General features: G+C 54.2%; 3 protein-coding genes and 1 long non-coding RNA gene across 9 annotated transcripts; 2 read left to right on the forward strand and 2 right to left on the reverse strand.

Moving 5' to 3' along the window:
• Positions 1-387: 387 nt before the first annotated feature.
• MYL11 (myosin light chain 11) lies at positions 388-2,684 on the reverse strand. The gene is made up of 7 exons (XM_007107386.4): positions 2,577-2,684; positions 1,846-1,941; positions 1,518-1,593; positions 1,213-1,317; positions 1,026-1,104; positions 691-739; positions 388-599 (listed from the first exon to the last, which is right to left on the reverse strand). The coding sequence occupies exons 1-7, from the start codon at positions 2,577-2,579 to the stop codon at positions 495-497; spliced, it is 513 nt and encodes a 170-aa protein (XP_007107448.2). The 5' UTR covers positions 2,580-2,684; the 3' UTR covers positions 388-494.
• A 762-nt stretch (positions 2,685-3,446) lies between these two features.
• LOC114484796 (uncharacterized) lies at positions 3,447-6,372 on the reverse strand. Its single transcript, XR_003678120.2, has 3 exons — positions 5,663-6,372; positions 5,458-5,575; positions 3,447-3,776 (listed from the first exon to the last, which is right to left on the reverse strand). It is a non-coding gene; the product is annotated as an uncharacterized lncRNA (long non-coding RNA).
• An 83-nt stretch (positions 6,373-6,455) lies between these two features.
• On the forward strand, positions 6,456-17,122 carry TBC1D10B (TBC1 domain family member 10B). The gene is made up of 9 exons (XM_007107450.4): positions 6,456-7,414; positions 10,367-10,466; positions 10,772-10,879; positions 10,981-11,087; positions 14,356-14,470; positions 14,597-14,662; positions 14,882-15,071; positions 15,399-15,553; positions 15,642-17,122. The coding sequence occupies exons 1-9, from the start codon at positions 6,471-6,473 to the stop codon at positions 16,230-16,232; spliced, it is 2,376 nt and encodes a 791-aa protein (XP_007107512.2). The 5' UTR covers positions 6,456-6,470; the 3' UTR covers positions 16,233-17,122.
• A 24-nt stretch (positions 17,123-17,146) lies between these two features.
• Positions 17,147-23,338, forward strand: CD2BP2 (CD2 cytoplasmic tail binding protein 2). 6 transcript variants are annotated; one of them, XM_028483458.1, is made up of 7 exons: positions 17,147-17,160; positions 19,488-19,591; positions 19,818-19,950; positions 20,078-20,235; positions 20,320-20,755; positions 20,837-20,943; positions 21,030-21,275. In XM_028483458.1, the coding sequence occupies exons 2-7, from the start codon at positions 19,514-19,516 to the stop codon at positions 21,138-21,140; spliced, it is 1,023 nt and encodes a 340-aa protein (XP_028339259.1). In that variant the 5' UTR covers positions 17,147-17,160; positions 19,488-19,513; the 3' UTR covers positions 21,141-21,275. The 6 variants fall into 6 exon arrangements, with proteins under 6 accessions (XP_028339259.1, XP_007107445.1, XP_007107447.1 ...); XM_007107383.2 differs by lacking the exon at positions 17,147-17,160 and adding an exon at positions 18,867-18,953; XM_007107385.3 differs by lacking the exons at positions 17,147-17,160; positions 21,030-21,275 and adding exons at positions 18,961-19,137; positions 22,920-23,338.
• The last annotated feature ends 3,656 nt before the right edge of the window (positions 23,339-26,994 follow it).

Below are 26,994 nucleotides of genomic sequence, written 5' to 3' on the forward strand. Positions count from 1 at the left end.
AATCCCGGAGTGTGTAGCCCCGCCTTTGGCTCCGCCCCTACCCCGCCTTGGCTCCGCCCCGACCCCGCCTTGGCTCCGCCCCAATCCGCCTCGGCCCACCTAGCGAGCCAGAGCTTCCCTCCCATCCCCTAACTCTCCCACCCCCGCCCCACTTCACCCAAACTGCGACTTCAATAAAAACTGAATTTCCCTGAGGCCACGCAAGTCTTCTCTTTCCCAGCGGGAATAAGTGGCGGGCGTAGCGGGTGGAACCGTTCCACCCAGGCCTCTGGGCCACTATTTATTCATTCATTCGAAACGAGCTGGGCACTCCTTTCGTGCCAGCCGGTGTTTCAGCGCAGCCTCGCACCTGAGCCCTGCTCACACAAACGCACTGAAGCCGTCGCGGATAAGAAACGAGACCAGTTCAATTTATTAGGAGTCGAGGTGGGGTGGTCGCACTGGCAGGAAGGCGTTGCTTCCTTAGGCTTCCCTTAGAGGCCTAAGAGGGTCCACTACTCCTGGTCCTTGGCGTCGCCATGCGTGATGACGTAGCTCATGTTCTTGTAGTCTACGTTGCCGCCCACGTCGGGGGGGAAAGCCGCCCACATATTCGTGATCTGGGGAAAAAACGCAGGGGTATCTCCAACCGGTTCCTTACGTTCCCCTTCCCCCACCCCTCCGCTTCTCCTAGGCCCTTTCCCCACTCACCTCTTCCTGGGAGAAGCGGTCACACTGCGTGGTAAGCAGCTCCTCCAGGCTGGAGAGAGGTGACAGAGATTAGGCTTCGTGATTTCTTTCCACTCCCTCCCACCTCATCCCCGTTGCCATTCCCAGTCTCGCCTTGAAAACCAGGGTTACTCTGGATTCCTCATTGGTCTCCCAAACACTCTGGCCTCCCCCCTTTTGCCCTTGCCCCTGTGTGCTGTGAAAATTTAATCCCATCGCCACAGTCCTAATTTTTCCCTTATCTCTGGCAGTGCCTAGATCTTGGTAGGAATTTAAGGAGGCTTTCTGTGTGGGAGCAGCTGGAGGGTGTCACTTACAACTGCTTTTTGATGGTGCCTTTCCCCTCAGGGTCCAGGACCTTGAAGGCTCCAGTGATCACATCCTCAGGGTCGGCACCTTGGTGGGGTCAGAGGGCACATGAAGCTGAAGAGTTGCTAAAGGGTCAGTCCCTGAAAGGTCTGGGGAGAGGCATCTGGGGGTTTGGACCCAGGACACTTCATTTACCTTTGAGCTTCTCCCCAAACATGGTCAGGAAGACAGTGAAGTTGATGGGCCCACTGGCTTCCTTCATCATGTCATCTAACTCCTCATTCTTCACATTGAGACGCCCTGGAACAGGGTGGGGGAAGCATGGAGTGGAGTGGGGTCTAGGGGCCAGGGAATAATGCTTCCCATAAATTCACATCATCCCATCCATTTTTTATCTGGGTAGACTGAGGCCCAGGGTGGACCTGGCAGGGCTGGAACCTAAGGCTGCTGAATTCCCAGGACTCTGCAGCCTTGAATCTTTACAGGTGGAGTAGGCTCACCCATGGCTGCGAAGGTGTCCCGCAGGTCTTCCTTGTCGATAATGCCATCACGATTCTGGTCAATTACTGTGAAGGCCTGTGGAGGGCCAGGGTAGGGAGAGGTTAGGTCTCCCATGGCCAGGCTTCAGCATCCTTACTCTAGGCAGATCAGATTCTGAGATTCTGGCTCCCAGCCAGCCGTCCTCTTACATTCCAAGCAGGGAGGAGAACAAGGAATTCTAAACCCTTCCCCTCCCCCCAACAGGTGCACATTCCAGGGAGGGGTGGGGGGAGGGGCAGCAAGGAGAGCCTTTGGTCAGCCTTCAGTCTCCCTTCTCCCCGCACTTACCTCCTTGAACTCCTGGATCTGGGTCTGATCGAACATGGAGAAGACATTGGAGCTTCCGCCCTCTGCCACTGCCCTTCTCCTGGCCTTCTTGGGTGCCTGAGGGATAAGGGTTGGGCAGAGGGGTTCATGGACCAATCCCTACTCCTCTCTAGAGGCGATGGATTAGATTCAGGCTTCTTTGAGTCCATTCTTCTAAAGCAACTCTTCTGGCTCTGGGCTTCCCCTTCCTTATGACCTCTTTGCTGAGGAGACCTGCTGCAGTTGTACCCCCAAATTCCTCTGTGTAGCCCTCAAGTCCCCATCCTTCCATCCTACCCAACAAGTGGAGTGTACCTCCCCTTCTCAATGCCCTGACCCTGCCTCCTCTGAGTCCCAGACTTGCTGTGTGACCCTGATCACTCACTCACCTGAACCTCTACTTTCTCATTTATAAAATGGGAGTGGGAACACTTGTCTGGCTGGTCCCGGGGGTTTTAGGAAGATGGAGTGCAGGACAGCATGGAGCATGCTTTGAGAGGGACTGGGCTCCTGCGAGTGGAGTGTCTAGGCAGATTATCCTTGGTTGGATCCTTTAGGGCATCATTCTGTACATTCCCCATTAGTGATATAAAGAAAGGGAAGATTCATCTTTTTTCCTCTTGCCAGACTGGAAACCAGCTACTTTCTTTCAAAGGATGAGGCTGCCCTGAGGTCTGAGGGATCTGGGCAGGGGCTGGGGGATTCTCACTCACCATGTCTTAAGTCTCCTGGGGGCCAGGCAGTGGCTCTGGCTGGAAAGGAGCAGAGAGTCAGCCTGGGGCGGTCCCTCTGGAGTTATATAGTCCTGCCCCAGGGAGTCGTTAACATACCAGGGTAACCTTAGCCCTGTGGGTGCCCACCCCAGATACCAAAATAGCCCAGCTCAGGGCCTCTCCTTTCTTGGGCTGGCAGCAGCTGAAGCCCAGGGAGGGAGGGAGGAGGGAGTGAGTCTTGGGATGCAGGTCTCACTAGGACCTGGACAGGAAGGGATGTTCTTTTTCCCCAGAGGAGGCTGGAATGTGCCAGAGTTCAGAGAGGGCCCAGGCTGAGACACAGGACTAGGAAAGAGATGCACCAGGCTCCTGTACCCCTGTGTGGGGTGGGCCCAGATTTAAACCCAGTAAATTTATTGAGTACCTACAGTGTGCCAGGCACTGGTCCATGCTTTGCAGGTGCACTTTGACAAACACAGTCCCCCCCACTGTGGAGTTCACAGTCAAGGGTATGTATATGTGGGGGTAGTGACAGAGGTTACAGGTGGGAGAGAGCTGCCTGGGGAAGCTGAAGGATCAGGAAGTCTTCTACATCCCCTTCCAGAAGAGGGGGGATTTTGTGAGGAAAGATGTGGGGCATGGAATCACTAGGTATGAAGAGAGTAGACAGCCTGGAGCAGAGAGCCTGCTCTGTGACCTTGGGCTTTGTGCTCCAACTTCCCAGGCCTTGGTTTCCCCCTCTATAAAATGGGGACGTAATTCCCATCCCACAGAACTTCTGGATGTGAACACTATTTGGAAACAGTTAGTGAAGTATAATCATTAATTTTATTTTTATTTTTATTTTTATTTTTATTTTTTGGCCGCGCCACATGGCTTGTGGGATCTTAGTTCCCCGAACGAGGATCGAATCCGGGCCCTCGGCAGTGAAAACCTGGAGTCCTAACCACTGGACTGCCAGGGAATTCCCATAATCATTATAATTAATATTCAGGCCCTGCCTTGGTAGAACTTACAGTCTAGCTGTGGAGACAGGGTAAATGCAGAAAATGACAAACCAGCTGGTCAGGAGTACAGAAGTAGAGGGCATAGCAGCCCTATCTAGGAGTATGGGAATGACGTTATGAAGGCTGGTAGAAGTGAGTCAGGTGAAAGTGGAGGAACAGCCATGCTAAGTGGTGGGCACAGATGGGCAAAGGCCTGGAGAAGTGAAAGATCAGAAGTGTTCAGTTCGCCAGAATTGGGATGGGGCTTGAGCAGAGGATACAAGGGGCTGGACATCAGACACCGGAGGGTCTTCAAATGCCACGCTGAGGGCTGAGAACTTGGGAGCCTTGGAAAGGTTTGAAACAGGAGAAGGACATGGTCTAGTGTGAGTCTATAATCACTTTTTTGGATACTGGTGTGAAAGTTGAAACTCAGAGGAGGGGAGTCAAAGACACCAAGAAGGAAGCTAATTGGTCACCTCCTCCTCGGTGGCTGGGATGGCCAATGGCTTCTCTCTCCAATCTGGGCGAGAACCAGCTAGGCTGACTGTGTGACTTTGAGGTACGCTCTCCCACCTCTCTGGGCCTCAGTGCCTCAGTCCATTCCGTACAGTGGAGGTCTGCGGAAATTGTGGGTGAGGAAGCCCCAGGAGGCCCAAGGTTGGCAAGGACACCCATGTCTCCTCCTCCTCCTGTTCCCTCTAGGACCTGATGTCCTGAGGAAGTCTCCTCCTCCCCTCCCCATCCTCCAGCCTCATACCAATGCCTCTAAGACATTTGCTTTTCTGGTCACTGGGGTCCAGGCACCTGTTGTCTCTAAGAAGAGAGACAGAGCCACCCTAAACTTAGCAGCTGCCCTTGGCCTCCTGCACTGGCCCCTCCCTGTCTCAGTCGACAGCTGCCTCACCTTATACGGTTACCATGGGGGTCCAGGCCCAGGGAGGAGCCCACTTATTACTGAGTTCTGGGAGGGGAGGAGAACTCCAAAGAGGGGGATGGGGGAAGTGCTTAGGAAGCTTGGGCCAAATAGAAAGTGGAGAAGTTGAGGAGGAGGAGATCGGGAGTGGCATATCAGACACTGGAGTTCACAGGATCTGAGTCTGAGCTGGGAGTAAGGAGCCTCAGAGAACTCAGCAACCAAGTAACTGGGAAGCTGGGAGCTAGGGCTGACTGAAATTTCAGGATGGTGGACTTTGTATGGAAATTGGAGCCCTCCTGGTGCTGAATCCTGAATCCTGGACCTCAGGGGAATGAGGGCCAGAGAGAGGAGGGGCTGGTAAAGTCAGGGCTTTGTGCTTGTGGTCTAGGGTATCCTGGAGGGCTCATGAGATTGGGGTCTGATTTCTTAGCAGAGAATGAGGAGCACAGAGGGGTGTATCAATGGGGAGAGAGGAGTTGATGGAATGGGTCCTGGATCCCCAAAAGAATAAGAACACAGATATGGGAATTCATGGTATTGGGAATTCATGATTTGGGGTCTGGGATCCCCACTAGGATGGAGGGGGCACTCAGAGGATGAGTTCCGAAGAACTGGAGCCCAGATCCTGGGGAAGAGCTCAGCTAGAAGGGGCTGAGGAGAGGGACTTGGGGATTGGGATACCCACGGGAAATGGTGGATCCAGAGAGATGAGTCACTTATAGGATTTGGGGGCTCTGGTTATAGTCGCCTGGGATTTGTTGCAGGCTAGGATGAGAATTAGAGGCTGAATGAAGGGCAAGAGTACCTGATCAGAACACTGGATCAAGTGCCCTGTGGTGGGCTTGGGAGCTGAATAGAGAATGGGGCCCACGAGAGGACTCAGGCAGGGCAGCGTGGCGCTCTTATTGGCTAACGGTTGCACCCATGCCCCCGGTCCCCGCCGCCTCTCCGCGCTGTCCCCAACTGTCACTCCCACCTCTCGCGCTTGTCTCCGGTTGTCACCGACATCCCTGGCTTGGCACTGCCTGCTGGCAGCACCCCTTCCCTTTGGATGCTGCCATTGGCTGAGACAGCTGTCTATCTTCCTCCTGTTGCTAAAGTGAGAGAATGCATTCATTGGCTGACGAGGCAAATTAATCGCAAATTTGACCCTCCCCTCCCAGCTGTCGTGTCTTCCTGACCTTCTTGGGAGACCCAAAGAATCCCTCAGCTCCTATCGACTGCGGATGCTGTCTGTCACCGCCCAAATAGACATCACTGTCTGTCAATTTGACCTCCGCCTACTCCCCTTTTCATTGGCTCCCTTTTAACCATTCCTATTAGGCAGACCCGCCTCTTCTCGCACAGCACCCGCCTCCTTCCACAGTCTTTCACTCTTCAGCCATCTTTATTGGCCAGGAGGTTCATCTTCACGCTTTTCTATTAGTTACTCCCTTCGTCCCGCCTCCTCCTGCCTTCACTCGCCCTCTCATTGGTTTTATAACCTCCGCTTTCTCTGTTTCTTCTTCCCAAATTACCCACCCCCTTCCCACCTCCAGCCCCACCCACACTTCCAACGATTGGCAGAAACCCAGTTCTCTCTCTCCTATTATTCGTCCAAGCCCTCTGACGAGGCGGGAGAAAAAAAGGAGCGCGATGGGGCCGCCCGCGCGCAGGCGTAAAGCGCCGAAACGCTGGCCTCTTGGCCAGCACCGGGGCTTGTGCGCAGGCGCGAGGTGGGCCGCTCGCCCGAAGCGGGCGGGAGGGGGTGGCGGCGAGAGTGCGAAAGCGGGGAGAGGGCGCGAGCGAGACCCCGGCGCCTGGCGCCCCGGGACCCGTGCCCCGGCTCCGCGCGCCGGGTGGCCGCCCGCGCTCCAGCAACGACCCCGGCGCGCGCCGGGCCGCGCCCTTCGCCCTTTCCCCTTCCTCGGCGGGCGGTGGGGAGCGGCCTGAGGGGCGGCGCCTTTTGCGGCCGCCGCGGCGGGGGGATGTGAGGGGCGGCCCGCGGTCATGGAGACGGGCCCGGCGCCCCTGGTGGCCCCGCCGCGCCGTCATGGCGCCCCCGCGGCCCCGTCGCCGCCGCCCCGCGGCTCCCGGGCCGGGCCCGTCGTGGTGGTAGCTCCGGGGCCGCCAGTGACCACGGCCACTTCGGCCCCGGTCACCCTGGTGGCCCCCGGGGAGGTGCGGCCCGCATGGGTACCGGGTCCAACCCAGACCTCGAACTCGGCCCTGGCCCCCGCCCCGACAGTAACCAGCAGCACGGAGGTGGGGCTGACCCTGGAGGCCTCACCCGAAGCCCTGAGGGCGCAGGTCTCCGACCCAGAGCCCTTGGTGCCCGAGGCTGTGGCAGGAGCCGAGAGGTCCATAGCTTTGGCCCCAGGGGCAGACTCTCCGAAGACGGAGGAGGCCAGAACCTCACCCGATCCTGGGCCAGGTACCCTCACCGGGACCTGCACCAGGACCCTTTCAAGAACGGCTCCTGGGGCCCTGACCGCCAAACCCCCGCTTGCCCCCAAGCCGGGAACCACAGTGGCCTCAGGAGTGACTGCACGGGTTCCATCAGTATCAGCAGGACAGGTGACAAGTGGACATGGAGCTGCAGCATCAGAATCAACAGGACAGGCTCCAGAGGACCCCTCAGGGCCTGGCACAGGCCCTTCAGGGACATGTGAGGCTCTGGTAGCTGTCGTGACGGTGACCCCAGCTCCGGAGCCTGCTGAAAACTCTCAGGACCTAGGCTCCACGTCCAGCCTGGGACCTGGCATCTCTGGGCCTCGAGGGCAGGCCCCAGACACTCTGAGCTACTTGGACTCCGTGAGCCTCATGTCTGGGACCTTAGAGTCCTTGGCGGATGATGTGAGCTCCATGGGCTCAGACTCGGAGATAAATGGGCTGGCCCTGCGCAAGACGGACAAGTACGGCTTCCTTGGGGGCAGCCAGTATTCGGGCAGCCTGTGAGTACCCAGTGGGCACCCAGCGGGCCTGCTTCAGGGAAGTAGAGGTTGCAGGGTCGGGGGATGATACACCTTGCCCACACTCTCGCTGCCCATCCTCCTGTGAGGATCCACGGGGTGATTAGTGGGAATGGGAATGCTTAACAATCCTTAGAGCTTCCTGAGGTTTTTGTGGCACCAGCGTGTTAGGGTTTGAGACCAGGTGTCGGGAGTTCTGGGTTTGAGCCTAAGCCTTGCCTTTGGTGTGTGTGTGTGCCCTTGAGTTAGTGCCTTCCACATTTGAGTTAGTGCCTCACTTTCCTCCTCTGTGAAGTGAAAGGTTGAATGAGATGATACCTCAGGTTGTCCCAGCTCCTTGATGGGAAACTCCAGCTACAGGTCAGATATTCTGGAGGGTTGGCTGGACAGGGATTCTGGTAGAGATCTTTGGTTCCTTAGGGAGAAAGTCTGGAGGGATGCAGGCACCTCCCTTCCCCCATAGCCCTAGGTCTGATGGGGTGGTGAGGTGGGGAAGTCTGTTTGATGGAGGAGAGACTCTGAAGGTAGGGCCCTTCTGTGAAACAGAAGAGCAGTCTTGTGTTTTCACTGAAGGAAAGGGGGTGGAGGAGGCCTCTTCCCCATTTCCCCATCTCCCCAGCCGTGCTTACTCTTTCCTAGTTCCCTCCAGGGGCCTGAGTCACTTCTGAGGTGAGGGTGTGATTGCTTCTGACTTCTTCCTTCCCTCTCTTTGGATCATTGTTCCAGTACCCCTTTAACCTGCTGGTCAGTTCAGTTTACAGCACTGCCTGAGAACCCCCAGTGCCAGGCCCTGTGCTGGGTACTAAGGATAAAATAATCATTTCAAGGTGCTCATCATCTAGAGGGAGAGACAAATACTTAAACAGTTGGTTTCAATATAATATGTTAGGTTTATCCTGGAGATCATCACAGGGTTTTGTGAGCAGCTAGGGAAGGGATCTTTTGCCCAGTCTGGGAATTCAGCTGGACTGATCTGAATCGTGAAGAATGAGTAGGATTTAGTCATGGCTGTGCGTGTTGGGGTGAGGGGGACCTACCTGGTGTTGGGGGAAGCCCTGTGGGAGGGATTATAATCCAACAAAAAAATCAGAAAATCTTTGAGTACCAACATTCTCGGTCCTGTGTGGGGAGGGCAACTTAAGTTTGACCCTGGTGCTTTCCCATGCATGAGGGATGCATTGCTGTATCTAATTTACAGATGAAGAAACAGAATTAGAGCAGTTGAGTGAATTGCCCCACTCAAATAATTTGGCTCTGTGTGACCAATGGCACTCTGCTCAATACTCTGCTGCCCTGAGGAACTTGGATTGAATTGGATTTTCGTGAGCCCCTCTTGTGTACCAGGCACCGTGCTGGGTGCTAATTCTCTGCTTTTAATTTTGTCCCTCTAAAATCCATCTTCCATGCTGGCAGAATCTACTTCTGAGGCAAGGCTGACTGTGGCACACGTTACCTTAAAAGCTGTTAGCAGCTCCACACTGTCCACAGGATAAAGTCCAAGCGCTTTAGCCTGCACACAGGCTCCTTATGATCTGGGTCTGCCAGACTCTCTGGTCTTCTTTTCCACCGCCTTCTCACCATGCACTGTGTGCTGTGGTCCTGTTGAAGTGATTGTAGTCTTTCTCCCTTCATACTCAGGCTGTACCATCAGCAGGAATGCCCTTCTCCCTGTCTTTCCCTGCCATGTTCTGCTCAGTCCTTCGTGGCTTATTACCTCAGCTGTCCCTTCCTCCAGGAAGCCTTCCCTGATATCCATCGCCCCTCCTCCGATTAGGTGCCTCTTCTGTGCATCTTTGTCATTGCATTTCCCTCATACATTGCAGTTAGCTCCCCTGCTAGCTTGTGATCTTTTGAGGGCAGGAAAGGTATCTCACTCTTCCTGGCCTTTAGTAGAGTTCGGAATTGCCTTATGATAGAGATTAATGAGAAATCACCTTTTAGTTTAAGGAGCTTCTGGGACAAAAGAAACTAACATTAAACCTCCCATTTAACAGTCCTTTATATACAGTTTCTCAATAGTCCTCTCAGAACTTTGTGATGTAGGTGGTGGCATTCCTTTTTACATTGATAAGGAAGAGACTTAGGTTATCACTTGCCAAGACTCCCCAACTTCTAAGGGACAACTGGGCTTTGAGCTCAGGTCTATCTGGAAACCCAAGCTCTTTCTTCCATTCCACTCACCTGGTACTGGCTCCTACAACTAACTGTTTCAAGACTGATGGGGTATCTTGAGTGCGAAGCTCTGACAACAGTGAGCAAACAGTGCAAGGAGAGCTTCATTTGCTTGGGAATGTGGGGTGATTTCAGGGAGGAGGAGGTAGTGGAAATTGTAGATGGTGCAAGGGATCTTGAGTCTGGTAGAAGGAAACTCAGACAGTTGCTTCTAAGGGGCAGGGAAGTATGTTTGTTATGTATTTTATTTTATGAATAATAATTGCTGTTACTTACTGAGTCGCTGCTATGTGTTATCTCATATAACCTCTTAGGTAGATACTGTTTTTCTCTCCATCTTACACATGAGGAAACTGAGGCTTAGAGAGTGACTTGCCCAAGGCCACACAGTGAATAGGTGGCAAACCTAGAACTTGGATCCGGGTCTGATGCAAAGTGTAGCTTTTCAGTATTCTGTGCTCTCTCCCCAAACTTGTATGTGTCTGAAATGGGATTTGAACTCAGCCTCTGTATAGCGATCCAACATGAGAATGTGATCTCTGTTCAGAGATTCCAAGGAAATTCCATTTAGTGTGGTGAGCTAGGACCTTGGATGGCCAGAATGACCAGACGTCCTAATGTTTGGTATTGGTAGCTCACAAAATGCATTTATGGTCTGATCTCTCATTTTTGAGCTGGGGGAAGTGGCTTGCCTCAGTTCCCCCAGCAATCTAGATTTTATACTACTGCTACTGACCTCTTCCATACTCCCCATATCCTCAGAGAGAGCTCCATTCCTGTGGATGTGGCTCGGCAGCGGGAGCTCAAATGGCTGGAGATGTTCAGTCACTGGGATAAGTGGCTGTCACGGCGTTTCCAGAAGGTTTGAGAAGGCTGTGGTGGGCAGGGTAATGGACATGGTGGGTGTGGGGAGGACAGGGTGGGCCCATGTGCTCTGGGGAAGCCCAGGAACCTTATAGTATCTGCTCTCCGGACCATGTTGGGGGTAGGTGGTTCTTGGGCCTGGGGGGAGGAGTAGCTTTAAAGATAGAGGGCCAGGCGGGGTCCAGTGGAGTGAAGCCTATGGGATGTGGGACGAGTGTCCCAGGGAGCCCAAGGACTGCTGGGGAAAGCTTGGAGGCTGTGCCTGCCACTGAAGCTGTTCCCCTGCCTGCCACTCTGCCTTAGGTGAAGCTGCGCTGCCGGAAGGGGATCCCATCCTCCCTCAGAGCCAAGGCCTGGCAGTACTTGTCCAATAGCAAGGAACTACTGGAGCAGAACCCGGGCAAGTTTGAGGTGCGCACAGCTCCAGGGTGTGGGGACGTGTGACAGTGTCTGTGTGAAGGGTATCATCAGTTCCCCCAGATCCTGAGATAATCTCAGCTGTCCCACTGCAGGAGCTGGAACGGGCTCCTGGGGACCCTAAGTGGCTGGATGTGATTGAGAAGGACCTGCACCGTCAGTTCCCTTTCCATGAGATGTTTGCTGCTCGAGGCGGGCATGGGTAAGGTGACCTGACTGTGTGAGTCAGTGGTGGATACAGGGCTGGGTTGAAAGCAGTTCTTGCCTTCCAGAACTTCTCCAGGAGTGGTCCTTAATGGATTGAGTGTCTAGCCATGTTGAAGGAAGTCTCCTGGCAGGGAGACTCTGATTCAGGGTGATGGGGGTGGGGTGGGGTGCTGGTGAGGGGAAGGGGAGGCACATCAAGGGCTCATTGAAGAGGTTGCATATGAACTAGGTTTTAAAGGATAGATGGGAGCAGAGCAAGGGGCAGGTTCTTCCTGGCTTGGGGGTTATGTAAGCTGTGTCTGGGCAGTGGGGTTGGGTAGAGCTGAGGCTGGAAAAGCAATTAAGGGCCCTTAAATGCTGTGCCCAGGCCCTTCGATCTTTGTTCTGTTTGCCCGGCTTCCTCACGAAGGCTATATATCGCTTCCTAGTAGTGTGCGATGTTTTTAGGTGGTTCTCAGCTCCTTGTGGGAGCATGTGGATGGACATTTTTTTAACAGTAAGTTTATCCTTTCAGCAAATATTTGTCAAGCGCCTGCTATCTGCCAGGTACTGTTTTAGCTACAGATGACAGCTGCCCCCTCAGGGCTTATATTTTAGTAAGGATAGACAATAAATAAAGAATGAAAGTATGTTGTATGTACAATGGTGGTAAATAGAAGAGTTTAAAGCAAGAAAGGGGAAAAGAGAATGTGAGCCGAGATGGGGTTACAAGTGACCTGATCTGACTTGTGTTTTAAAAAGATCATTCTGGGACTTCCCTGGCTGTCCAGTGGTTAAGACTCTTTGCTTCCACTGCAGGGGGCATGGGTTTGATCCCTGGTCGGGGAACTAAGATCCCACATGCTGTGCAGTGCGGCTGGAAAAAAAAAAAAAGGATCATTTCTGGCTGCTGTGCTGACAGTAGACTATAGGAGACAAGGGCAGAAGCAGAGAGACCAGGTAGACTATTTCCATAATCCAGGAAAGAGATGATGATAGATAGACCAGGATGGAGGCCGTGAAACTGGATATATTTTGAAGGTAAATCCAAAAGAATTTGCCAGTGGATTAGATGTGGAGAGAGAGAGAGAGAGGGAGGGAGGGAGGGAGAGAGAGAGAGAGAGAGAGAGAGAGAGAGAGAGTGTGTGTGAGTGAGTGAGTGAATGAGAGAGAGGGAGAGTAGTTAAGGAAGACTCTTAAGGTTTTTGGTCTTAGAAACTAGAATGAATGGAGTTGCAATATACTGATATGGATGGGGAAAACTGGGGGGAAAGTAGGCTTGAAGGGTATATCAGGAGCTCATTTTTGGAATGTGAAGTTTGAAATACTCACTGGATATCCAGATGGAGATGCAAAGTAAGCTGGATGTACAATGGACACAACATCCAGGGAGAGGTTTAAACTGGAGACAGATTGGAAATTGAGAGTTGTCAGGCTCTACATGGGACCAGATCTCACCCATGGGACTAGATGAGGTCATCAAGGCAGCAAGTGTAGATACGAAAGGAAGCTGTTCAAAGATTGAGCCCTGCAGCTCCAACATTTCAAGAATGGGAAGATGAGAAAGAACCTGTAAAGGAGCCTGGAAGAAGCTGGTGAGGTATAAGGAAAACCAGGAGAGTGTGATTCCTGGAAGCAAAGTGAAGAGGGGTTTCAGGATCAGCTGTATGAAATGCTGCTGACGGGTCAAGTAAAGTGAAGCCTGCAAATTGACCTCTGGATTTAGCAATGTGGAGGTCATTGGTGACCTTGATAAAAGCAGTTTTGTGTGGGGCAGTGGGCTAAAGCCTGACTGGAGGATGGGAGGAAAGAAATTGAAGATAGCAATCTGTACTCTAGGTGAGTTTGGCTGAATAGGTTAGGAAAGAAACGGTGTGGTATTCAGAGGGGAAGGCTGGGTAGAGAGAGGTTTTTGTTTGTTTGTTTGTTTTTTGGCCATGCCCTGTGGCATGCGGGGTCTTATTTCCCCAACCAGGGCTCGAACCCGCACCCCCTGCAGTGGAAGCATGGAGTCTTAACCATTGGGCCGCCAGGGAAGTCACAAGAGGTGTTTTTTCTTTTTAAGCTAGAAGAAATGATATGTTGGTATGCTAGCCTCTGTAGTTAGAGAAAAATGGATGACGCACAAACAATGGGAAGGTTGCTGGAGGGATGGCCTGTGTAGGTGAGAGGGGATGAGACCCAGTGCCCAAGTGGAAAGGCTGTGGTTGGCCAGGATCACAGATAGTTCACCCATAGCAACGGGGGAGAGGGCAGGGGCACAGAAGCAGGCAGGTGGGCGAATGTAGCATGGGAGCTTAGGGAAGTTACATGTTTATTTTAATATATATTAGATGAAATAACTAGTATATCAAACCTGTCATTTCATGGACGTTTTTACAAAGTGGAGAAAAAAAAATAATAGTGGGGTGGTATGCAGATAAAGCAGAAATGAAGATCACACTTCAGTGACTGAATTTTGAGAAACAGTACTGTAAGCAGTGGTCAGGAGTGTGTGACTGGAGGCAGGGAGAGGATCTGGGAGGTATTACATCGTCCTGGTTAAGAGATGAAGGTCTGAGCTGCTCAGTGGCTGTGGTGGCGGAGAGAGGGAATAGACGTGAATGAAATTCAGAAGGTAGTGTTGATACGACTTGGTGATTAGCTTTGGGGAGTGATGGAAGGCTCACTGTTTTCTGATGTGGGGCTGAGGGGATGGGATTCCCACACGCAGCGATGGGGCACCCTCAGGGAAGAGGAACAGATCTAGGGCAGAGAGTTTATTCTTTTGGATGCAGAGACAAGAGAAAGGTCTGAGGCACAGCTGGCTTCCCAAGCCTACACCAAGAACCAGGGCTCTGCCCGGGGGGAACGGATGAAATATAGACAGATAAGGCAGGGCCTGCCCTGGGAGAGCGCCTGCTCTGGGGCAGTAAAAGCATTCAGACAGTGCCAGAGGAGGGCTGATGCTGTTGAAAAGCTTCCTGCAGAAGATGACCTTGAAGGTTTACGGGATGGGGGCAGACAGAGAGCACAGCCCGTGTGGGGACATGGGTGGGGAGCACGTGGGTGTGCAGGCAAGGGCGGAAGCCTAGAGCCTGGAACAAAGCTTAGGTTATGGTCAGAGTCTTTGGCTTAAGCTTGATAGGCAGCATTAGGAAGGTGGATAGAGGTGTGTGGTGGTAAAGCTCTGGGGTTGATCTGCCACGGGATATAGGGGGGCTCTGGGGGTGGTGCGGGTTAGTTCGGGGGCGAGAGCTCCCACCCCCTGTGACTTTCCTCATGGTCTTTCCCCATACCCACAGGCAACAGGACCTGTATCGAATCCTGAAGGCCTACACCATCTACCGGCCTGACGAGGGCTACTGCCAGGCCCAGGCCCCCGTGGCCGCGGTGCTGCTCATGCACATGCCTGCTGAGGTCAGCAGACGCTGGGCCTGGTTGGGGAGGGGCTGGGAGGATCTTGGCCTGCAGTGGTGATGGGGGGGCTCCCTCCTCCCTGTTTCTCAGGCCCCATCCCTCCCTCCTTGTTCTTGCCCTTCTCAGCAAGCCTTTTGGTGCCTGGTGCAGATCTGCGACAAGTACCTCCCCGGTTACTATAGTGCAGGGCTGGTGAGTGTCTGGAGGCTGGGTGCAACTGGGGCTGTGACTTCTCCCCAAGACTGCAGGGTGGTCCTTGTCCTGCCCCACGCTGTGCCATTCTGTCCCTCTGTTCTGGGCCTCTCCCACTGAGGTGAGGATCCCACTCTGTGGAGGGGTACTGACTACCAGGGCCGGTTCTACCCCAAGGGTCCACAGCAGGCCTCTTCTCATGGTTTGTCCCACTTCCAGGAGGCCATTCAACTGGATGGAGAAATCTTTTTTGCGCTGTTGCGCCGGGCCTCCCCACTGGCACATCGGCACCTGCGACGACAGCGCATTGACCCCGTGCTGTACATGACAGAATGGTTCATGTGCATCTTTGCCCGCACCCTTCCCTGGGCTTCAGTGCTACGTGTCTGGGATATGTTCTTCTGTGAAGGTACTTCTGTAGCCATTCAGGCCATGACGGGGCTGCGGTTTCCATGGTGGCTGCCAGAGGGTGGCCTGCTGACAGAAGGCTTCACTGGAAGCTGTCTTGGGGCTGGAGAAACTGAGGCCTGGTCTTGTTGGCTCTGCCATCAGCCCACAGCTTGCTTTACCTCCCAGGAACCTAAAACCCATGGCAGCTTGTTTCCCTTCTTGGGGCCTCAGTTTCCTCATCTGTAAGGTTGGCAGTAGACAGGGATGGGGGCTGTGAGTCCCTCCTAAATGGGACAGGCTGAGATCCCGAGCTGCTCATCCAGCCTCTCTTCCTGGGACCCTGCAGGCGTCAAGATCATCTTCCGGGTGGCCCTGGTGCTGCTGCGGCACACGCTGGGCTCTGTGGAGAAGCTGCGCTCCTGCCAAGGCATGTATGAAACCATGGAGCAGCTGCGCAACCTGCCCCAACAGTGCATGCAGGAGGACTTCCTGGTGCATGAGGTAGGTCCTAGCCTTAGCATACCTCACACCTGCTTTGGCCCATCCCCATCCCCAACCTTATTCCGGTACCCGTTTCTTCTCCATCTAGGTGACCAACCTCCCAGTGACAGAAGCACTGATTGAGCGAGAGAACTCGGCCCAGCTCAAGAAGTGGCGGGAAACCCGGGGCGAGCTGCAGTACCGGCCCTCACGGAGACTACACGGTTCCCGGGCCATCCATGAGGAGCGGCGGCGGCAGCAGCCACCCCTGGGCCCCTCCTCCAGCCTCCTCAGCCTCCCTGGCCTCAAGAGCCGAGGCTCCCGGGCAGCTGGAGGGGCCCCCTCTCCACCCCCTCCTGTCCGCAGGGCCAGTGCTGGGCCTGCCCCAGGGCCTCTGGTCACCGCTGAGGGACTGCATCCATCCCTTCCTTCGCCTACTGGCAACAGCACCCCACTGGCTCCCAGCAAGGAGTCCCGGAGGCAGGAGAAGGAGCGGCAGAAGCAGGAAAAGGAACGTGAGAAGGAGCGGCAGAGGCAGGAGAAGGAGCGGCAGAGGCAGGAGAAGGAGCGGCAGAGGCAGGAGAAGAAGGCTCAGGGCAGGAAGCTCTCGCTGCGCCGAAAGGCAGATGGACCCCCCGCCCCCCAGGATGGCGGGGACAGGTCCTCAGCATCAGAGGCCCGGCAGGATGCTTACTTCTGACCTCTGCCCTGGGGCTGGACTGCAGGGTCCCCTCTTCTTCCCTCAGCCAAGAGCAGGCCTTGGCCTGGGGTGCTGCTCCCGGCCCCCTTGGCAGGCTGTCCCTCTTTCTGAGGAAAGTGGCTTGATTCCCCATCTCCTTGCCAGCTGCTGATCCCTACACGGCCAGGACTGTCAGAGGACGTGGGGCAGCTGCATTTCCCTGGGGCAGCAGTGAACAGGTCTGGAGCCCTCACCTCCAGTTAGGCCCAGCTGGGGTCTCTGTCACTCCTGCCCTGATTCCCTCTGGGATCCCTTCCCAGGTGCTGTCCTGATTGGCCTTTTGTCACCACAGGGGTGACTTGGCGATGGGAGTCAGCGGTTTTCAGATTCTTACACTCCAGTCACTCCCCTTACCCATGAAGTGGAGCTGGGTTCCTTTTCCCTACTTCAGTCCTGCCTGTCTCCCCCCACTTCCTGGCGGGGGGCCCAGGCTCTTCGTGTTCTCCTTCTGGACATCTCTGTGTTGTAATTATGTACGGAGGACCCGGTTGGCCCAGGGTGGGGGTGTTCACTCTCTTCTGTCCTTTGGTTTTCCTCCACCATGTTCTTGCATGTTGGTTTATTTAAGGGGACATGCACTGGAGCAGGAAATGTCCCCCACTTCCCCACCACCACCCTCCTTGCTCTCCTTCCTCTTCACCTACCTTTCTCTGTATTCTCAGGCCTCCCCTGCTTTGTCTCACCAGGGCTCCCACCTTTCACCTTGTTCCCTTCCAACCCTCCAGCCCCTACCTGGGTAAGGGGTCTTCCCTTGAGCTCCAGGGGGTGGAACCCAATGTTTACATTTTCTTCTGTCTCTGCCCCCACCCTGTGCGGCGCTTTGAGGAACCGGAAAAGAACCTGCTGTTGTACCTGGGCCTGTCTCCTGCATTGTTATTTGATGAAGGAGGTTAGAATAAGGACAAGGAGGGTGGGTTTGACGGAGCTAGTCAGGATCTGGGTGTCTCTTAAAGCAATCGGCTGGTCTCCTGGTCTCGGCAGGTAGGTGCCTTTTGGCCTTTGGTCTGTTAGTCACTCATCAACAGACAGTGGTTGAGCTCCCGCTCCACCTCTGCCTGCGATCCGCTGCCTCCGTTGTCACTGGCCGCCTGGAGCCGTCTGTGCGCCACCTGCAGCACCTGGATCTCCTTCCCAAAGTGCTCGTGCAACTCCTGCAAGCTGGAGAGGGTACTGCCCTCTCTGTACTGTGGGGAGCCACAGTCCTCTGGGGGTGAGCTGGTCTCTTGTCCAGCTTCCTGGCACAGCTCCTGGTGCTGGGCCTCCAGGGGGCGTAGCAGCACAGCCAGGCTTCCAGCTTCTGGTTTTCTGCTGCCGGCTTGTAGGCCTGCCCACTTTCTACCCCTGGGGTCAGGATGGTAAAGGCGGCGTAGGGTTCTGTGGCCCCAAGGCGTGGCTCCACCTGGCCGTTCTCTAACAGGATGAGGCTCAGGGGTGTGTGGGTCAGCCTGGTGTTCCAGGTAGAAGAGGAGGTTTCCCTGGAGGATGAACCAGCAGTGCTGGTAGCTGGTATTTCTGGCCCCCTTCTTTAGCAGGATGCCCTCCCAGTCCGGGGCCTGTGTTCTGTACCCACGGAAGAAACTGAGCACGGACTTGTGGTGCAGTTTCATGGTAGTCCAATCTGGGAGGAAACCTTAGGGGCAGGAAAAAGGAGGGGTGTTCCATCTGGTTATCCTAGGGACCCCAGCTACACCCAGTGCCCTCCTCTGGCCCCAGTAGGCTCGCTCTGGGCACAGCCTTGGCCTACTGGTATTCAGACTCAGTATCCTCAAGAGGTAGAGGTCTTGTATCCTGAGCACTGGGACCTACTCCCACTTCTCAACCCCAGCTCTGCCCCTTGGGACAGATTACAAAACCTGGGCAGGGGCTGCTGGGCTGGGGTCCTGTTTGGGAGGGGGGGCACGGGTATCCACTACTGCCCTTTTCCAGGCCTACCTGAGATGAGGGCACAAGGGACCTCTGGCCTCGGTACTGGGCACAGGTGCCACTACTACCTCTCCTATTATGGCTTTTCCCACCTCAGAAACCAGGAAATTGCCCAGGGGGTAGGCGTGGGGTAAATGACTTCCCCTGGGTTGGAAAGGAGCTGGGTTGGGAAAGTGCCCCAGGAGAACCGAGCATCCCCTCTGGGACAAGAGCAAGGCCGCACCTCGAACTAGGAGAGGGCGGACAACGGGACGCTGAAAGTAGGAAGGCAGGATCTCTAATGAGATGTTGAAAGGCGCAGAGCCAGCCCTGGAGAAAAGGAGACCAAACGGGGAAAGGGAAACAAGGGCAGGGACCCAGCGGCCCTTCTGGGACTTTGCCTCTCCATCGTGACTCTGGGCGCCCCTTTAGGTAAAGCGCGCTCCGCTTTCTCCCCAGAGTCTCTACTGCTGTAGGAGGGAATAGAGACCACTTCCGGCCACCTCTCGTCCGATTAGGGTCTAGGCGTTCATACGTCCCCTCTGCTCGCCATCGTCGCCCTACACGGCTCACGTCACTTCTGGGAGGGGGTGTCTTTCCCCGCTCAGCGCGTACTTCCGCCCGCTCCTTCAGTTAGTCCTCTAACACGAATGAAGCCACTTCCGGCCTTCCCTGGCGCCTTCCGCAGTTCTCTTCCGGGTGGTGGCGGGCGGGTGCCCCGGATGTAGCCCTGGCGAAAACCTGTTTCCCGGTATTCCCCCGCCTTTCCTGGGTCTTTAGGTGAGCGCGCGCCTGCGGGATTGCTGGAGTACTCGTGGCTCTGCCGCCTCTCTGATTTGTACACAGCCCAGGACAGTTGGGGGTCACCCCACGCAGTTGGGAGTTCGGCGCAGGGAGGAGCGGGGCTGCCAGGGTGCCAGGTCCTGGGTTCGCCGGGGCCCCGCGGGCTACGAGGAAGCTGGAGGTGGTTGAGCGGGCGTCTGCTCGCGGAGCAACGTCGCGCCCGGGACTGCGGGGGCCGGGAATGGTGGTGGTCACGCGGGGGAGCCCGTCTCAAGGGGGGGGTGCCCGTGGGGAGCTCCTCCGCGCGTCCACCTCTCCATCCCCGCTCCAGCAGCTCTTTCGGATGCCAGACCAAGTCCTGGGGGCCTCTTGGCTGCCAGCTCCCCTTTCGGCCCCTGATTCTGTGCTCCCTCCCCTCCCAAACTGGATCCAGTACCGACCAAGGGAAAGATTTGTTGTGCGGGAGACCCTCTCGCGGTGAGTATGCTCCTCACCCAGTTCCTTTAATCTGCATCCTTTTCCTCGGCTCAGCTTGAGAAAGGCCCCTCTGTCCAGTCATGCCAAAGAGGAAAGTGACCTTCCAAGGCGTGGGAGATGAGGATGATGAGGATGAAATCAGTGTCCCCAAGAAAAAGGTGAGGGGGCCAGATTCCTGCGTTCTGGGGAGGAGTGAGGGGAGGAAAAAAAGCTAGAAGCCAGGAGAGAAATCTGGAGGGACAAAGAAAAGGTGGAAAGGGCTAGCTTTTCTATGTCCTCTGAGAAATGGGTTTGCAGGATTTTTAGTTTGAGTCTAGATCCTAGAGTATTTTGAGTAATAGCCAGTAACCTGCATCTCTCTCGATTTCTGACTCCTGCCCACAGTTGGTGGACCCTGTGGCTGGGGCAGGAGGTCCTGGGAGCCGCTTCAAAGGCAAACACTCTTTGGACAGTGATGAGGAGGATGATGATGAAGGGTCCAGCAAATATGACATCCTGGCCTCAGAAGATGTAGAAGGTGAGCTATAGCCAAGAATTGACTTTCTGCTGGAGGAACAAATAGGGGCTTCTTAGGTCACAGAGCACAGGAGGCTCCTGTCTCTTTTTTGCATTCCTAGCATGGGACGCCTGTGTCTTTGGTGCAGGTCAGGAAGCAGCCACACTCCCCAGTGAGGGAGGTGTGCGGATCACACCCTTCAACCTGCAGGAAGAGATGGAGGAAGGCCACTTTGATGCTGATGGCAACTATTTCCTGAACCGGGAAGCTCAGATCCGAGACAGCTGGCTGGACAACATTGACTGGGTGAGGTCCAGAGGCTGGCATGGCTGGGCCTGGGCCTTGCTGGCAGTTTGTCAGAAATAAAACCCTCCCATTTTCACGTTGCAGGTAAAGATCAGGGAGCGGCCGCCTAATCAGCGGCCGCTGTCAGACTCAGAGGAGGAGGACAGCTTGGGCCAGACACCAATGAGCGCCCAAGCCCTCCTGGAGGGCCTTCTAGAGCTGATGCTGCCAAGAGAGACAGTGGCTGGGGCACTGAGGCGCCTGGGAGCCCGAGGAGGAGGCAAAGGGGGCAGCAAGGGGCCTGGGCGGCCCAGTTCCCCCCAGCGCCTGGACCGACTCTCCGGGTTGGCTGACCAGATGGTGGCTCGGGGCAACCTTGGGGTGTATCAGGAGACAAGGGAACGATTGGCCATGCGGCTGAAGGGGTTGGGGTGCCAGACCCAGGGACCCCGTGACCCCACAGCCCCACCCTCCCTGGACATGTTTGCTGAGGAAGTGGCGGAGCGGGAGCTGGAGACCCCAACCCCTGCCCAGAGAGGAGGTAAGATTGAAGGGCAGAGGAGGGGTGTTGTGGGCAGGGGCAGGCCCCTTGAGGCCCAGATGGCTCTGCCTGTTATTTTAGAAGCAGAGTCGCCTGGAGATGGTCTGGCCGATGTGATGTGGGAATATAAGTGGGAGAACACAGGGGATGCTGAGCTGTATGGACCCTTCTCCAGCACCCAGATGCAGGTAAGCTCCTTTCTTCTTCACTTTGCCTCTTCTTTCCCTCCCCCACCCCATCAGTCCTCCCCCACCTCTGCCCTCTATTCTTGTAGACCTGGGTGAATGAAGGCTATTTCCCGGACGGTGTTTATTGCCGGAAGCTGGACGCCCCCGGCGGACAGTTCTACAATTCCAAACGGATTGATTTTGACCTCTACACCTGAGCCTACTGAGGGCCGAGTTTGGTGGCCCCTTCTTTCCTGGATTCTGCGGAGGAGGCCCCGGCTGCCTTAGGCAGTGAGGATATTGGGGGCCACTCTTCAGTCAACTTCTTTTTCCCAATAAAAGCCTTTAGTTGTATATTAGGGCCTTGGCTGGGCTGATGGCCAGAAGTCGAGGACGTTTTCCAGACCCCTTTGGACTTGCTTTGGCCCTTGAGTGTTTCCTCTCGTGAAGTTCCTCCTTGGGAGTTTGTCTCTGGTCCCTTGAACCACTTCACCTTTGTTTACCAGTCCTTGGGGCAGAGCTGGGCCTGTCAGGTGTCCTGTGGTCTCCCAACCTGGACTTTGTTCACCATCTAAAAATCTCTCCACTCACATGCCGTTCTCTAGAATCTTCTGGCAGTTCTTGTTTTGCTGTTCTTAGGCCTTTGGCTTTTAGGACCTAAGATGCTCTGCCTTTCAGCGAGTGCAGGACAGAGCCCCAGAAGTGGAGACTTTAGGCCTGGAAAGGCTGGGATATCTGTTGGGAGTGAGCAGGAAAGCTGATACTCCCGGGCTCCCCACTGCCTCAGACTTCTTAGGAGTGGATAGAAACGGCCTCTTAGGTAAAGTCTAGACTCAGTGTTGGCACTTGAAGGACCTTTCAAGGCCACCAGGGGCAGTCATGCTTTGTACAGGCACAGAGATGGGCGGTGTCTCACTGGAGGTTACACAGTGCGTCAGAGGGCGGGCCCAGACCCAGTGGGCTCCCTTCGAAGACCTTTCTTGGCACCAGGGCTTTTCTGTCTGGCCTTGGAAGCCCTGTGGCTTACGTTTCCTGGGCTCCCACAATGTGTCTGACGCTGGTTAGTGCCTTGAGGGAACTGAGAGAACTGGGCTGGTCCCCTCCCAGGAATTCAGAATCGGGGGGGGGAGGGATTGGGAGGAAGACTGATATGCATAATTGTATAGTCTGAACCAAACACCTTCCACCTCCCACCGGTACTGCCTTATGCGTCTCCTCACTCACACCAGTTAGTTCTCCATCTTGGCTCTCTGTTGGAGTTTTATGGGGAGCTGTAACATCACTCCGCAGAGATTCTGAATGAATTGATCTAGGTAATGGCCTGGTGTTTGGGGCTTTAAAAAGCTCCCAGGTGTTTCCCACGTGTAGCCAGGTGGAAAACCACTGGGCCTGACTCCAGGACTGAGGTTACACCTGGGGAAAGGGGCCGTTTCGTGGACCCTGCTGTGGTGGAGCTGAGCATGGGTGTGGCCGGGGCTCTGGTGGAGTCTGTTACCTATGGGAGAGTCAAGCACCAGAGCCATGGGGGCAGATGGGAGGGTGGAAGGAGTCAGGCTTGGAACCAGGAAAGGTTGGAGGGGCGGCATGGGGATACTTGATGCTCTAGTGAGGCCCCCAACGTATATAATAATTAGCTACCATAATAATTAGGCCGATTCTAGTGCCAGTCCAGACCTGGATTTCATTGACTTCAAAATGCCTTCACTTGTAAGATGTCTCACTTTATGTGTCAGAAAGAAAAGCCTGCACATTGCAGTTGTAAGATGTCATTGATTCAGAGCTGCCTCCTGATTTCCGAAATGTTCCAAAGTGAAAAGCAGATGTCTTAGGACCAGTGAAATACAGTGTTCACATTTATATCCCCAGTGACCGACTCATGGGAGGTTCTTAGTGTTTGGTGAACAGATGGAAGCCGTGGGGGGCAGTTCCCCTGGATGTCCCAAAGGCGCCCCGGGCTCCACAATCCAAAGCTGACCTCACCTTCCCCACCCGTACAGCCTCCTGTGCTCACCTCCCTGAAGACACCATGTGTAGGCGGAATAATGGCCCCCAGAGATGGCCACTTGTGAATATACGACTCTATGGCAAAAGGGACCTTTAAATGTGATTATGTTAATGACTGAGATGGGGGGATTCTGGATTATTGAGGTGGGCCCAGTGTAACCACAAGGGTCTTATTACATGAAAGGGACTGAGGTGGGTCAAAGTGAGAGGGAGATGAAGATGTTACACCCACGGCTGGGTTTGAAGATGAAAGAAGGGGCCATGTACTGAGGAATGCAGCAGCCTGTAGAAGCTGGAAAAGGCAAGAAAACGGGTTCTTCCCAGAGTTTCCACAAAGAAATGCAGCCCTGCTGTGGGTTTTAGCCCAGTGAAAACCACTTTGGACTTTTGACCTCTCCTAGAACTAATAAAATCGTGTTGTTTTAATTTGTTAAGTTTGGGGTCATTTGTTATAGCCTCAATAGGAAACTAACACTCCATCCAGCTGAATGCCTCTCCTTCATGAGCATCAGTAAATTCTCTCTCCCTTGGCCATGTCCCTATTTCAAGCCCCTATCAACACTTAACTCCCTTGCCTTTAAAAAACAAACTGTATATGTTTGTGTGTGTGTACATATATAGTTTTTATATAAACATTGTATATCTTAAAATAGTTTTGCAGATTAACAGAAAATTTACAAAAATAGTACAGAGAGTTCACCCAGCTTCCCCTATTGTTAACATCTTTCAGTAGTACATTTGTTACAACCAATGAACCAATGACCTTGCTATTTTTATCCACCCATTTAAAGTACCATTGTTTTTAGTACATTCACAGGGTTGTGCAACCATTGCTACAATCTCGTTTTAGAACATTTTTCTCTAAAAGAAACCCCACCTGTCAGCACTTCCTCCCTATTCCTCTCCATCCCCCCTCACCCTCCACTCCCTGACAACCTCTAATCTGCTTCCTGTCCCTGTAGATTTGCCTATTCTGGACATTTCCTACAAATGGAATCATACCATACGTGGTCTGTGTTTTTTGTGTCTGCTTCTTCTACTTGGCATGTTTTCAAGATTCATCCATGTAATGTGTAACAGTACTTTATTCTTTGTTATTGTTGGCTAACATTCCATTGTATGGATGGATTACCGTTCACTAAACCTCACACTTTATATTTTACTAGCTTTTCCCTAATGCCTCTCTTCTGTTTCAGTGTCCTGATCTGGGACACTGCAGGACCTTTAGCTGTAATGTCTCCTTAGCTTCCTCTGTTCTGTCTGGTCCTCAGACTTGTTTTCACTGACCTTGACCAGTTTAAGGAGTGCTGTTTAGGTATTTTGTCAAATTCCTAAAGTTTGGGCTTGTCTGGTATTACCCCCATGATTAGATCTGGGTTATGGGTTTGGGGGAGGAAGACCACAGAAGTGAAGTCCCTTGCCTTTCACTGAAACTTTTTTTTAATAGGCATCACTTTTTTTTTTTTTTTATCTTTGGCTGTGTTGGGTCTTCGTTGCTGCGTGCAGGCTTTCTCTAGTTGCGGCGAGCGGGGGCTCCTCTCCGTTGCGGTGCACGGGCTTCTCATTGCAGTGGCTTCTCCTGTTGCTGAGCACGGGCTCTAGGCACGTGGGGTTCAGTAGTTGCGGCACATGGGCTCAGTAGTTGTGGCTCGCGGGCTCAGTAGTTGTGGCTCGTGGGCTCTAGAGCGCAGGTTCAGTAGTTGTGGTGCACGGGCTTAGTTGCTCCGTGGCATGTGGGATCTTCCCGGACCGGGGCACGAACCCGTGTCCCCTGCATTGGCAGGTCGGTTCTTAACCACGGCGCCACCAGGGAAGCCCCTCACTGAAACTTTTAAGGGCTCCTCATTGCCCTCAAAGTTCTAAAGCTTGAAGCTGATAGAAGGTTTTCCATGGCCTGGCCTGAGCCAGCCCCTCCAGCTCCACAACTGCCTTTGCTTTCCTTCCTCCCGGCCTCCCCCGACGCCAGGCTCTAGGCTCCAGCCTGCTCCCAGAACAGGACAAATAATTCACTTCTCCAGGCCTGGCCGGTGATGCCCTTCTCTCTTTTCAGACTCTCCAAGGAGACCAGTGACTATGTCTGTTGTGACTTAGCTCTAGGCCTCCTTTTCCTGAAGGCTTCCTGACTCCCACTCCCACTTTCCAGGTTGGTCAGCATTTCTTCCACAGCGCCCAGTAGCACAGATGTCTGACGCAGCACCCAGAGCGGTTTTTCCTGGCCTGTCTTCATCAGTTAGCCTGAGACAGGGAATCAGTGCTGATGAATGAATAGGGAATGAGCCATTTCTTTCCCCCTCCTGTGTGTCAGGGGGACAGCGCCTTCCTGAGCCAGACTGGGAGGTGGGAACCTGTGGGGCTGTTTGTCTTTGTTGCCCCAGAGCGGGTGAGGTGTGACCTGGATGGGCAGTGTACAGGTGTCTAGACCCAAGCGTCCCCCAGAGGGGCAGGATGGAGGGGTCTTTAGGGTCATTCTAACTCCTGGGGGTGTCACTGAGCCATGGGCAAATTTATAGGAGGGGTTCAAGGTCAAAGCTGCAGGTGTCATCACTGCATCTGGGACACCAGACCCTCTGAAATGCAGCCTCTTGCCTTTGGGAGGCCATTTTCCAGAAGAGTAGCGAGAGTGGGGGAGGGTGAGTCTAGACACTCCTGGTGGAGGGCTGGGGTATTACTCTGCCCTGGGCATCTGGTGGGGCCCTGGGGGAGACAAGGACTGGGAAAGAACCCAAAAGGGGTTAAGATTAATGAAGAATCAGGATCCACAAAGCCTGAGGAGTTTGGGCACCTTCACACCTTTGACACACCTGCCACCCCCTCCAGACCCGCCCGGCTGGCTGGGAGTCTCATTGCACAGTCACTGAACCCCAAGCTCCCAGGCAGTGGGGAGACCTGAACCTGGCAGCTTGCCTTCCACTTTGCTCCCAGCCAGAACCAAGCTGGAGCCCTGGAGATGCGAAGCTCTTTCTGATGCTGAGACCCGAGAGGAATTCCTCTCAAGGGTGGATTTATTATTTATTTATTTATTTATGTATTAGTGCACCCCGCGGCTTGCGGGATCTTAGTTCCCCGACGAGGAACTGAACCCATGTCCTCAGCAGTGAAAACGTGGAGTCCTAACCACCGGACCGCCAGGGAATTCCCTCAAGGGTGGATTTAGTAGCAGATGTTTTGCGCAGGATTCCAGGGTGGATAATGTTCCTTCAAGTCAGTAGCCATTTCTGAACTCCCCGTGGAGGCTGGGCTGCCCCTGGTCCTTCTTTGGCCATTCCGCAAGTTCAGTGATACACTTTCATTGTGGTGGGTTCACCACTTCCCAGACCAACTTCAACCTCCTCCCGGGGGAGCTTCCCAGCACACATCTCCAGCTGGCTGGCTGGGGCTGCTGCTGCCCTGTTCTCTAAGAGGCTTGCTTGGCTCAGCCTGCCCTGTAGGTAACACCCCACCTCCTTGTGTAAATACTGCATGTGACAAGTGTGTAAAACCTAGCTGCAGACGCTGATGCTGAGATTTGCTTGGGCAGCCTCTGGTTTTCCTGTTCTGATGCTATCATCCTTGTTCTCACTTTCCTGTTCTCCACCCACTACCCCACGTATCTCTACCCGGAATATCTCTGCAGCTCTCAGTGGCATCAGGCCCTGCGGCTCTCATGCCCTATTTTGGACACATTTCTCTGTCTCAGCCTCTTCACACTTACTTGGACACATTGTGGGCTTTTGCCCTCTGGCCTAAGGGCGCTGCTGCCTCTTATCTGACCCAGACTTCTGAGGCTAAACCCACCTCTACTTGATAAGAGAAGAGGAGGGTGTTTGACATTTCTTTTTTTTTTTTTCGGTCGTGTGGGGTGAGATAGGGGTAGAGGATTAAGAGGTACAAACTACTATGTATAAAATAAGTAAGCTAGTGGTTAAGAATCTGCCTGCCAATGCAGGCGACACAGGTTCGAGCCCTGGTCCGGGAAGATCCCACATGCCACGGAGCAACTAAGCCTGTGCGCCACAACTACTGAAGCCTGCGTGCCACAAGTACTAAAGCCCGCGCGCCTAGAGCCCGTGCTCTGCAACAAGAGAAGCC

The sequence above is a fragment of the Physeter macrocephalus genome, unplaced genomic scaffold, assembly GCF_002837175.3.
Source record: "Physeter macrocephalus isolate SW-GA unplaced genomic scaffold, ASM283717v5 random_33, whole genome shotgun sequence".
Classification (NCBI taxonomy): domain Eukaryota; kingdom Metazoa; phylum Chordata; class Mammalia; order Artiodactyla; family Physeteridae; genus Physeter; species Physeter macrocephalus.